Consider the following 13334-nt stretch of genomic DNA (forward strand, 5'->3'; position numbering starts at 1 on the left):
TCTTTCCCTTCACTACTCACTCAACAGAAAATGAAGGTACCTTATGAAGGTTTGAATACTCCAAGCATAGAGATGTAAAATTTCCGGAAATTTTGAAGCTCGGAAAAAAACCCGTTTTTTCCCCGTTTTTTTCGGGGGGGAAACGACATTTTCGGAAAAATTGAAAAAAATGCTACATTAGCATTTCTTTTGTCTTTTCTAGTTCGAAAGTCATTCTGTTACTTTAGGAACATAAAATATGACTATGGACATTTTTACTTGGCATGAAATTATCACAACTAGCATATTAAAAATATAGTGTATCCAAACAATTATTACAGAATACCCACCCACACGCAAAAACAAAACTGAAACTTTTTTATTTTCTTCTGTCAATCGCACCTCCTAAAGGAAGAAATGCGTCTTGTTCTTGCATTGGAGAGTTCAGTTTGTAACCTAGGACTTGCTTGTCCTCTGCACAGAAATTACATCAATCTGATACCATATATACTATATTTTAGAAATGATTTGGAAAATATTTGAACACCTTGTCTTAAAATATTTTATTCATCATGTTAAAATAAAACATTCCATAATCAATTTTTTGGAAAAAAACAAAAAGGCTTCAGGAAAAAAACGGAAAAAACCCGTTTTCCCCCCAAATTTTTCCGTTTTTTTCCCGGGCCTTCACATCTCTATCCCAGCATCTAACCGCAGGCCTTTTGGATTGCCCTTAGAAGGAAAAAAATTGCTCCATTAGTGTAAGGAGAGACTGCTTCCTTTTTTTTTGGTCTCTTTTCAGGGTCTGGTGAGTGTTGAGGAGGTGTCTGTTCATTTCACCAAGGAGGAGTGGGTGCTGCTGGATCCGGACCAAAGAATCCTGCACAAGGAAGTCATGGAGGACAATCATCAGGAGGTGGCCACTCTGGGTAAGGCTCCCGTGTCCCTTGATTCTCAGGTGCTGAAGGGAGGAATGACTCCTAAGAAGGACATGATATCCTTGAGGATAAGCTGGTTAAGCGTGGGCTGGATGGTGCTACCGTTGGATGGATCACAACTCTAACATTCTATGATTCTATGATTCATAGGGACTGTCATGAGTGGAGTGGACCAGGTCCATACGCAGGCAAGGGAGAGACTGCCACATGAGTCGTGGACTCCCCAAGTATTAGTTTGTGAGCTAACAGGAGAGTTTGTAAACGAAAAATAATTTCGTTTGTCAATATTTATTTATTTATTGCAATTTATATCCCGCCTTGCCAGAAACTGGCTCAAAGCGGCGAACAGCATTAAAACTATAAAACAATCAGTGCACTAACATGCAGTAAGATATACATCGATAGTTACATAACATCGTAAAATCCAACAAGAGCAGTGCAAATGACGACGGCATCAGTATACAACTCCCTCACGGGAGGCAGGATCCAGCCGGTGTTTATGTAGGCCATAGCGTGTTCCAGTAGCACATTGGTCAGTGGTGGCTCCTAGTTGAAAGCCTGGTGGAAGAGCTCCGTTTTACAGGCCCTACGGAACTGTAAAAGGTCCTGCAGGGCCCTGATGTTATCCAGGAGTTCATTCCACCAGTATGGAGCCGCCACTGAGAAGGCCTTGGCTCTGGTAGCAGCCAACCTGGCGTCTCTCGGGCCAGGGAGAGCCGGGCGACTCTGTGACCCTGACCTCAGTGCTCTCTGGGGCACATGTGGGGAAAGGCAGGCCCTCAAGTAGGCAGGCCCCTGACCATATAGGACTTTAAAGGTCAAAAACAGCACCTTAAAACGAATCCGGTAAGCTATTGGCAGCCAGTGCAGTGCTTTCAGCGCAGGCCGGATGTGGTCTCGTATAGAAAGCCTGGCTGCCCTCCCACTGCATACATGTTTCAGGAGTTTACAAATTTGGCATTCCTTCTTTTTGCTGTTAAGAGGGGCTGGGATTCATATAGGCTGGTTTAATGTCTGAATGGTCCTTGGAATGTGCGGAACTCACTGGTCTGTTTCTTTCCTCCAAAGAAAGACTTCTGCTTTTCAAACCTGATTCCAGATCCACAGTGGGAGAAGCAGGAAATCCACTATTCCAAGACCCCAAAGAAAGAAAGAGACCAGCAGGTATCTGGTTCCTTTTGTGTTGGAAAAGAGGAGGACTTCTTTTTGGGGTTATTTACGTACTGGAGAACACAGTGATTTCTCGAGAGGAAACAGCCAGAGTATGTCTATGAAAGTATTCTCAAATATGAAAAAGAAGCTAAAACCAGGATGAAAAGGCTGGCTTGTTTGTACTTCAGCTCGGAGGGAAAAGTTGATACAGGAGTTAGGTTAATTCAACATGGATTTATTTAGACACTTCCTCTCCAGATACCTGTTTGTTGAACCTCACAAACATCAATACTGCTACAAAACAGTCCATGCTACATGAATCATCAGCATTCAAATGTAAAGAAGCGAGGAGGGTGGTAAAAATGTGCGGAAGTCACAGGTCTGTTTCTTTCCCCCAATGAAGGACTTCTCATTCCCAAACCTGATTCCATATCTACAGTGGGAAGAGATCCACTTGTCCGAGACCCAGAAGAAAGAGGGTCAGCAGGTATCTGTTTCCTTTTGTATGGGACTTCTCTTGGACTAAATTTTAGTCACTGGAGAATGGAGTCATTTTTTGAGAGGAAGCAGCCAGAATGAAGACTTTTGATAGGGTGCAAGAATCATACAGCACACAGAACTTAGGTACAAGCTCTCTGAACAGCTCAGTTCATCTCTCTGTCCCAACTGATCTCTGAACTGCCTGTCAGCAGCGCTTTATTTAGAGAAGGAAAAAGCAAGCTCATTCATGGTACAGTGAAAGTGTTACATTTCCTTAGAAACACAGAATGTTCTTCTCACAGGCAAATCATCCTTGAAAGTTGCAAAGCTTTATTCGCTCTCAGCAATTCATTGTGTTCTACGGTAAAGCAACAGACTTATGCAGACTCAGAAAAGAATATGTCCTGCTTGCCAATTCTCCTGGCAGAGCAGTGTCTCTGTGGGAATTTGAACTTTGACCTGGGAAGTCTGAACTTTGACCTCGGGTTTGCCTCACAAGGTTTCCGATCAGACCTCCACACCAGAAAATGGGTACAAAAGCATTCTCAAGTGTAAAAGAGAAGCTAAAACCATCTAGCACAGTAATATCTTTCCTGACAGGCGGTGGTGCTTTAGAGAGGTAAAGGTAAAGGTTCCCTTGCTCGAAAGCCAGTCGAATCCTACTCTAGGGTTGCGGTGCTCATCTCTGTTTCAAAGCCGAAGAGCCAGCGCTGTCCGAAGACGATTCCGTGGTCATGTGGCCGGCATGACTAAACACCACTGGGATGTGATGAGTCCAGGGTGGGTGATGCGTTGGGGGGCAGCAGTCCTTTCCTCTATTTTTTGGATTCTGTTAATTCTCCTCGGTTCTCCTGGTCTTTTTTTTACGCCGTGAAAGCAGCATTTGTGAGACTATTTAATTTTCCTGAACAACAAACCTCTGATGTGGAAAACACAAAGAGTGATTGGGCCAAGACCACTCCAGTGCACTGGACAAGTGGGGAGCTCAGCTTAGGTCACCATCGTTTGGGTATAAAATCCTGTTCCACCCTCTCTGTCCAGCAAAGGGTGTTCTGTAATGTGTTTGGATCCAGGAAGAGATTGGCTAGATGTCCCTCTAGTCCAGCCTCCCATTTGCCAGAGTGGCCCAGTAGAGTCCCTGGCAGGTTCATTGAACATAGCCAAATCCTCCCCCTGGGACGGCCCTTCTGCCAACCAGCCTTCCAAGGGAGACCTTCTTGAATGTGGACATTACACTTCATCCCCTTGCCTCTGATGCACTTACCCACCAAGGAAGAATCAAAAGCCGAAGTGGCAGGATTTGTCTCCTTTTGCAGTGATTTTTGTCCTGCCATTATCGAGGCCAGTTAATACACTTCTTGCCTTGATATTCTTCTCTCTCTATTCCAGAGGTGGAAGGTCCCCAGAATACATCTGAGGAGGAACCACAACAGCTCCTGTTGGAAGAAAAACAGCAGAGAAGAAACACTGGAACAAAACTGAATAGGGGAAAAGAATCCTCTTCTTCTCAGGATGCTGAATCCCAAGTCTTTGATACACACAGAGCAACCCACACAGGAGAGAAACCATATAAATGCTTGGAGTGTGGAAAGAGCTTTGCTTTGAAGGGAGATCTTACTGTCCATAAAAGAATCCACACAGGGGTTAAACCATATAAATGCTTGGAGTGTGGAAAGAGTTTTGCTGTGAAGGGACACCTTACTCGCCATCAACAACTTCACACAGGGGAGAAACCATATAAATGCTTGGAGTGTGGAAATTGCTTTGCTCAAAGCTCACACCTTACTTGCCATCAACAAATCCACACAGGGGAGAAACCATATATATGCTTGGAGTGTGGAAAGAGCTTTGCTCGGAGTTCATACCTTACTCGCCATCAATTAATTCACACAGGAGAGAAACCATGGAAATGCATGGAGTGTGGAAAAAGCTTTGCTTCGAAGAGAGATCTTACTGGCCATCAGCGAATCCACACAGGGGAGAAACCATATATATGCTTGGAGTGTGGAAAGAGCTTTGCTCGGAGTTCATACCTTACTTGCCATCAATTAATTCACACAGGAGAGAAACCATGGAAATGCATGGAGTGTGGAAAAAGCTTTGCTTTGAAGAGAGATCTTACTGGCCATCAGCGAATCCACACAGGGGAGAAACCGTATATATGCTTGGAGTGTGGAAAGAGCTTTGCTCGGAGTTCATACCTTACTTGCCATCAATTAATTCACACAGGAGAGAAACCATGGAAATGCATGGAGTGTGGAAAAAGCTTTGCTTTGAAGAGAGATCTTACTGGCCATCAGCGAATCCACACAGGGGAGAAACCATATATATGCTTGGAGTGTGGAAAGAGCTTTGCTCGGAGTTCATACCTTACTTGCCATCAATTAATTCACACAGGAGAGAAACCATGGAAATGCATGGAGTGTGGAAAAAGCTTTGCTTTGAAGAGAGATCTTACTGACCATCAGCGAATCCACACAGGGGAGAAACCCTATGCATGCTTGGAATGTGGAAAGAGCTTTGCTCAGTGTTCACACCTTACTTCTCATCATCAAATTCACACAGGGGAGAAACCATATAAATGCTTGTAGTTTGAAAAGAGCTTTGCTTTGAAGGGACACCTTACTGGCCATCAGTGAATCCACACAGGGGAGAAACACTATATATGCTTGGAGTGTGGGAAGAGCTTTGCTTAGAAGGGAGACCTGACTGCCCACCTTCAAATTCATACTAGAATGTGAATATTGCTAGGAGTGTGGAAAAAACTTTGTTCAGAAGAACCATCTTCTGAAACGCCAAAGAATCCGAACACTGGAATCAGTATGAATTATTGAAGTACAGAAAGGGCTTTGCTCAGTTGCACCTTTAATAGTTATCAACGAATCCATGTGGGAGAAACTATATGAATCCTTGGTTTGTGCAAACCACTTCATTGTGAACTAGGAATAAGGCCTGTTGTGGAAATAAATACAACACGCTCTAGAAAGAGGCTCTGAGAGCCTTAGGCACTCAGTGTAAATTTGCTGTGGTGACCTCAGCAGGGTATAATGACACAGAGTCCATCATTTTCTCCAGAGGAACTGATCTCTGCTACCTGAAGAGCAGTTGTAATTTTGAGTGATCTCTATCCCTCAGCTGGAGACTGGCAACTTGTTACCCAGGATGGAATGACTGGTTTGGAGGGTGAAGTCTATAGCATTGTACCTGTCTGAGATCCAACCCCTCCTCAAACCCTGCCCTTTCCAGGCTCCACCCCTCAAATCCCCAGGAATTTTCCAACCTGGAGTTGGCAACCCATCTCCTTCCCAGCTAACCATCAGCCTACTGTTATCTGCCCCTCTTACTTCAGCTGACTTCTGCCCTGCCTCCTGGAGAGCAGTTGTAATTCTGTGATCACCAGCCCCCACCTGGAGGTTAGCAACAATGGTTCCCCAGGAGGAAATGGCTGGTTTGGAGGGTGGAGTTTATGGCATTGTACCTGTTGGAGGTCCCAGCCCTCCTGAAACCTCATCCTCTCCAGGCTCCACCCCTGAAATATCCAGGAATCTCCCAACCTGAAGTTGGCAACCCTATCTCCTTCCCAGCCAAGCATCAACCTGCCATTATCTGCCCCTCTGATTTCTGCTTTCCATCTCCTCCCCCCTCCCTCCTGGAGAGTAGCTATAATTCTGAGTGATCTCCAGCCCTCCAGCAACAATGGTTCTCCAGGAGGAAATGGCTGGTTTGGAGGGTGGAGTCTATGGTATTGTACCTGTCCCACCCCTCCTCAAACCTCACCCTCTCCAGGTTCCATCCCTCAAATCTCCAGGAATTTCCCACCTGGATTTGGCAACCCTGTCAGGACTAGCCCCAATGAGTTTTCTCCCAAAGGCCAGAATAGGTGTGGAAAAAGCCTTTTACTGACAGAACCAAGCTTGGTTGCCTAGCAACAAGCACTGAGGGGAAAATAGGGTTGCCAGCTCTGAGTAGGGAAATACATGGAGATTTGGGGGGTGGATCCTGTGGAGGACAGCATTTGGGGGGGGGCGGAAGGACTCAGCAGGGTATAATGCCATAGTGTCTACCCTCCAAAGCAGCCGTTTTCTCCAGGGAAACTGATCTTTATCATCTGGAGATCAGTTATAACAGTGGGAGATCTCCACATCCCACCTGGAGATTGGCAACCCTAGGGGAAAGTCAGCTGCACAGCAGGGGGTTGAAGAGAATGGTTTGATGGCTGCTGGCCCACCTCATTAGCCAGCCAGCCAGCCATGGTGGAGCCAAGCAGGAGAGAGAGCCGTTTTCAGTTTATTCTGACAGGAAAGTGACTAAGCTGGCAGTGGGCGGGGGAGGGGTTACGCTGAAAGTCTGTGACTGGTCTAAAATCAACCAGTCAGCTTCCACAGCAAGAACCTGGGTCTGACAGACCCTGCTCTGAAGCACTAACTGCTACACCTAGGGTAGCCAACCTCCAGGTGGAGCCTGAAGATCGTCAGCTGAACAACTGAACTCCAGACAACAGATCTCTCTCTCCCCCTGGAAAAAATAACTGCTTTGGATGGTGGCCTGTAGGGTATTCTATTCAGCTGAGACCTCTCCTCTCCTCAAACTCTGGCTTCCTTAGACTGGCTTCCTTAGACACAGAATCTCCAGGAATTCCCCAACCTGGAGCTGGCAACCCTAGTCAGGCCTGGCCCCAATGAGGCCTGGGAAAGGTTCCTGTCCTTTTTCTTTTTACTGACAGAACCAAGTTTGGCTGCCTACCAACAGTCACTGAGGGGGAAATTAGGCCCACAGAGGAGCTAAGCAGGAGAAGTGTCTTCGTCAGGAGAGAGAGCCATTTGCCAGTTATTCTGACAGAGAACAGTGGCTGAAGTGGGAGTGGGCGGGGAAAAGGAACAGACTCAGCACTCGGCCAATGGCATACAAGTACTCTTGAGTGGCGGCTGATGGGCCAATGGCTGATGGAGCATGTTGCACAGCCAATGGGAGAGCTAGAAACGACCAATACATAAGGCTTTTATATATATTAGAAGATTTAACCCTCAGTTCCTATCATACAGTCCAGACATGGGAGAAATAAATGATCTGCACGTATGAACAGATTTAGTTGCAGCATAAGACTTATTGCCCTTCAAAGAATTCATACAGGAGAGAAACCTTTTAAATTCTCTGAGTATGAAATGGGCTTCATGAGCCACTCATGCCTTTTCAAAGAACTCACACATGGCAAACTGTACGAAAGCTTGGAGTGTGGAAGAGGCTTCTTTCCAAATTATTTCCTGCTTTTGCATAACCAGATCCACACCAGGAGAAAAGGTGCATAAATGCTTCCTGTGCAGGAAGAGCTTGAACCACAAGCCCAATTTTACCAAGCCTCATGAGGTCCCTGTGGGGGAACAATCTTTCTTCTTAATACCTGTACACCCAGAAGAAGGGGAAACTGTTGAAATGTTTACTGTATGGTTGGAGTTTTTGTGCTGTATCTGGCCAGAATTATAAAGTTCTTGAATTGGTTCAGTTTTAGACATGTTCCATTCTCAAATAAATAAGTTAGAATTCAGTTTGTGACAAAATGTGGATGACTCGTCCTCCCCCTTTATCCCATGTCTTGAAGTGGATTGCATATATATGAATGTGAGGAGATATTTTGAAGTTCTGGGATCCAGCATCTCTTTGGCCAAATGATTCTCTCTTCGTATGTTTTCCCCTCTTCCTTGGCACGCTGGACATCCCTAGTTATAATATTGTTACGGCCCTGAGTTTAACTAACTTTACAAGGGGATTAAGTGAATTTATGAAAGATTGCCATTGTGGCCAATAGCCTCTGATGGGCGTACTGGAACCTCCATGTTCAGAGGCAGCAGCCTTCCGAATGCCAGTGTGAGTTGCAGAGCCAAACATGAAAGGAATCAGGATCTCGAGGTCCCTGCAACCTACAGCGTCCCCCCCACACACACACAAATGCTTCTGCTGTGTACATAATAGTTGTCTGCAGCAGGCATAACTGATCTGAAAAAAAGATAGGTTTAAAATTGGCCCTTGGCTTCACAATTGCGATGAGAGGTGCTGCTGAGGCCAAAATAAACTGAATCAAAACATCCTGGCCCAGATTAGCTCAACAACATCTCTCTGCTTTTTGCCATTGAAGCCTAGGGTTACTCGTGAGAAACCAGGGAAGTGCAAGCAGGACACCCAGGGAAGGCAGAATGTATCCCCTCTGAAGAACCAAAGGAGTGTAACCACTTGAGAGCCAGTTTGGTGTAGTGGTTAAGTGCACGGACTCTAATCTGGGAGAACCGGGTTTGATTCCCCACTCCTCCACTTGCACCTGGCTGGATGACCTTGGGCAAGCCGTAGTTCTGATAAGAGCTCTTCTTGAAAAAGAGCAGTTTCTGTCAGAGCTCTCTCAGCCCCACCTACCTCGCAGAGTGTCTGTTGTGGGGAGGGGAAGGGAAAGGAATTTGTAAGCCGCTCTGAGACACCTTTGGGTAGTGAAGAGCGGGGTATAAATCCAATCTCCTCTTCTTCCCTGCCCTCTGTGACAGCCAGTGTTGGGTAGGGGGCTAGAATGTCAGAATAAGGTCAAAGAGATCCAGTTCGGAATCCCCATTTTGCTACAGAAGGCTGCTGTCTGGCTAGGCACACCATCTCAGCCAGATCTACCTTGCAGGGTTGTTGTGAGGTTAAAGGGGAGAGGAGAAGAATGTGAGCCTGTTTGGAGATGGGGGGGGTGGAGGATGGGTGGGGTGGGGGTGAGATCCCCCAGTGGGGCAGAATGCCATGGAGTCCATCCTTCACAGAAGCTGCTTTCTCCTGAGGAAATGACCTCTGTATTATGGAGATAAACTATTCCAGAAAATCTTCAGGCCCCAGCAGGAGAAAGACAGGTGTCACGTCCCCCAGTCAATGCACTCTCCACACACACTATAGGCAGTGTTATGCTTTATTAGAGATACGATGCTGTGGGTTAGGACTGAAGGAAAACGCGGGAAGATACAAGATATAGGTAAAACCCATAAATTCTAGGCACGCACATGTCACACATAGGCCCTAGCGTTTCTATTGCAACATGGACAGATATATGATGCCCCTATCTAACCAAGCCTGGCGTACAGATCTCCAAGGACAGTCGCACGGGAAACTATCTTGGGGCGCTCTTCAAGAAAGTTACAAAGCCTGTACTCCCATGCATTCCAATAACACACACTCCAATAACAGAGCTTCACAGTAGGGTCTACAAGATCTTGGTTCAAATCCCTATCTTGCTGCAGAAGTTCATTAGATCATGAATCATAGAGTTGGAAGGGACCTCCAGGGTTATCTAGTCCAACCCCCTGCACAATGCAGGAAATTCACAAACACCTCCCTCCCACTCACCCCCAGTGACCCCTGTTCCACGCCCAGAAGATGACAAAAAACTTCCAGAGCTCCAGCCAAACCAGCCTGGAGAAAAATTGCTTCCTGACCCCAAATTGGATGGTTTTGGACTGGTCATGGAATTTCAGCTTCATCTACTTCACAGGGTTGTTGTGTTGATGAAAAGAGACAGAGGAGAAAAATGTATGCTGCTTTGGGCCCCACTGGTGGAGTAGAATAAATAAATAATATAGCTGAAGATGGGAGGCAGATAAAATGTAGGTTGTGGAATGGCTGAGGAGGAGAGAATGGGGCAGGGGACTGTGGCACCCCACAGCTGGGCCACAGTTTTCCTAGGCAGAGGCGGTGAGGGGGAGAGGGAAAACTTAAGACACACGGACATCTAAAGGTAAGTTGGTTGTTGGGTGGAAGGAAGACAGGGTTGCCAACTCCAGGTTAGAAAAGACTTGGAAATTTGGGGGTGTGGCATGGGGCTTTTAAGGACGGGAGGGATCTCAGAAGGATGGAATGCCCTAGACTCCACCCTCCAAAACAGCCATTTCCTCCAGGTGAACTAGAGTTGCCAACCTCCAGCTGGGGGCTGGAGACCACCCAAAATTACTACTGCTCTCCAGATGACACAAGCCAGTTCCCTTGAAGAAAATGGTGACCAACTCCAACCAACAAGGATGAACTGTGCACAAACAGGGAATGGATTGACAGACAATTGGCTCCATGTTCTCAGGCAGTGAGCACAAAGGGAGCTTAACTGGACAGTAGTTAGGCTTCCCTACCATACAGGGGAAGTAGTTCTGACCCAGCAGTGCATGATGTCATGCCATAAACACACCCATCACATGGTGAGCAGTAGCCCTGCCTGTCTTTCGGCAGAACTGAGTTTAATCCCACTTTTTGTATTACCCACAAAGCTCCTAAGCAGGGGATTCTTCAGTCAGTGGCAAGGTTGGAAACAGGGAATTGGGAAGGACCCTGGAGGTCATCCAGTCCAGCCCTCACGTGAATGCAGAACTAGATCCAGAAAGCACGAATTCCCTCCCATGCACATCTCGAAGGGGGCCGGGGGCCGGGCGACAGAATACCTCCTCCCCAAACCAAATCAGGCCAAATCACAGTTTTCTCTTTGGAGGGAGCAGCGCTGCCAGTGCACATGAGATGCTCTAAGTGGCTCAAGCCAGTGAGCCCAGTCAGAAGTTTCTCCGTATCCTCACGGCCATTCCATGGAACAGCATGCGGTATGTCTACACCGCTCCGGATCTGTCCTGAAAGGCAAGAAAGCAGGTTCGCCAATCTCAGGTTGGGAAATCCCTGGAGATTTGGTGGGGGCAGCCTGGGAGGGACAGCCTCAGGGATATCTAATGCTATCAAGACTGCCTTCCATACGAGCCACTTTCTCTAGGGGAGCTGATCTCCGGATGGGGGTCCTAATTTCAGGAGGAGATCGTCAGGCTCTGGCCAGCCGGGGAGGCCACGTGGGCGGAAGCCTCCCTCTCCCGCGGACTCCGGTTGCTCCGCAGTTCTCCAGTGTTTCCTCTAAGCTGAGTTAGTGTGAGCTAGCTCACAGTTTTTTAGCCTCTGGCTCACACATTTCTGTCTCAGCTCAGGAAGGAGGGCTCCAGAGCAAACTAATTTATGCAGTCGCCAAATCACTTGCTCCCAACTTTAATGCCGGTAGCTCACAAAGTAGAATTTTTGCTCACAAGACTCCAAGGCTTAGAGGGAACTCTGGTGAAGGGAGAGGCTTGCCAGGGGGACGTCCGCTCGAAGGGTTAAAGGGGAGAAGTCCCCCTTCCTAGAGAGGCCTCGGAGGAGAAAGGCCACGTGACTCGCCATAGCCCCTCCTTGCTGAGATTCCTTCCGGCGGAAAAGTTGCCTGGAAGCGGCAACGACAGTTTGAAAACAAACAGATAAGCAATAAGATAGTATTTCCCTTGGGCGCTGGAGAGTTTCCCCCCCTGAAGCTGTTGTGGGTCGCTCAGGTGCCCCACTCAGGGGTTCTGCTGCAGACCAAGCCTCCTCTGCACATGAGCAGGGTTGCCTCTGCAGGAAGCCCCGGCTCCGGCCCTTGACTCCACAAAGGGATCTGGCAGAGGAGGAGGAGGAGGAGGAGGACAATCCAGTGGTCCTCTTTTGGGAGGATGAGGGGAGAGCTGGATTCAACTGTCCCTGGAGCAGGAAAGGGCGTCGATGCCACCGGGGCCGGGAGCAGGTGGGAACCTTGGGAAGGAGCCCTGCAGAAGAGCCTGGGGGACAGCGCCCTCCCTCCAGATGTGCAACGCCAGCTGTTCAGGCAGTCCGGCTACCAAGAGGCGGAGGGGCCCCGGGAGGTCTGCAGCCGACTCCACCGCCTTTGCCGCCAGTGGCTGAAGCCGGAGAGGCGCAGCAAGAGGGAGATGCTGGACCTGGTGGTCCTGGAGCAGTTCCTGGCCGTCCTGCCTCCAGAGATGGAGAGCTGGGTGAGGGAATGTGGGCCGGAGACCAGTTCCCAGGCGGTGGCCCTGGCAGAAGGCTTCCTCTTGAGTCAGGCCCAAGAAAAGAAGCAGAAAGAGCAGGTGAGAGGCTATGATCAAGGACATACCCTCAAAATGCATGTGGATCTTTTTTCACTAACATTTTAGATTTCTTTGTGGAGTGAACAGACAGGTGGACATGGGTGACCCAGTTGATGCTGTTTACTTAGATCAGGGAAACTTTTGATAAAGTTCCTCATTAAAGGCTACTGAGTAAACTTAACAGTCATGGGACAAGAGAACAAAAGCCGAGTACCGAGCCCTGCGGTACCCCACTGGTGGACCTCCTGATGGCACGTCAGTTTTGGCCAGTGTGTGACACAGAGTGTTGGACTGAATGGGCCACTGGTGTGATCCAACATAGCTTCTCTTATTTTCTTAAGTACCCCAACTTTTTGGAAACTCTCTCCCCAGCCTGTTTCCTGTTCCTTGTCTCATCAGTGTCCTCTTTTGGGTGTCCCCACTTCTGTTTCAGGTGCAAGAGATCATGCAGGAGCGTTACCCTGGAGCAACCTTTCCAGGTATAGCCTAAAGGGGTGTCTTTCCCAGTGGGTGTCCTCCTTGAGTGTAGGTGGGGTGCTTTTCGGGGGGGGGGGGGCAGTGCTGTGTGGGAAAGGTGCTGCACTCCAGATTCTCCATATAAAATATTCCATGACAGTCCAAAAGTATCAGTGTCTGAATATCTTGAGTTGTGAATCAGGATCTTGAGTTGTGCCCATGAACTATTATACTGAGGATATGTTTCCCCCCAATGCTCAAGGAACAGAAATGGAAAGGACAGAATGTCTTCCAAGTACCCTTTTTTCCTTCACAGGTGGTGCTATGAAACCAGTGATAAATTCTTTGCCATCTCTTTGTGACAAAGAAGCTTCCATGAAGCCAGGTCAGGTAAGGGTGGGATTGTGTGGGTCATGCCCCC

At 47.8% G+C, this 13334-nt stretch overlaps 1 protein-coding gene across 1 annotated transcript in view; it reads left to right on the forward strand.

The window, feature by feature from the left end:
* The window catches only part of LOC107123813 (zinc finger protein 91-like), a 103561-nt gene that overhangs the window by 39269 nt on the left and 50958 nt on the right, over positions 1 to 13334 (forward strand). The window contains exons 7-9 of the mRNA XM_015427155.1: positions 4089 to 5139; positions 12857 to 12936; positions 13230 to 13303. Of these exons, the coding sequence (XP_015282641.1) occupies positions 4089 to 5139; positions 12857 to 12936; positions 13230 to 13303 (1205 nt within the window). The remainder of the gene's footprint in view (positions 1 to 4088; positions 5140 to 12856; positions 12937 to 13229; positions 13304 to 13334) is intronic.

The sequence above is a fragment of the Gekko japonicus genome, unplaced genomic scaffold (genome assembly GCF_001447785.1).
Source record: "Gekko japonicus isolate JY-2015 unplaced genomic scaffold, Gekko_japonicus_V1.1 scaffold712, whole genome shotgun sequence".
NCBI lineage: Eukaryota > Metazoa > Chordata > Lepidosauria > Squamata > Gekkonidae > Gekko > Gekko japonicus.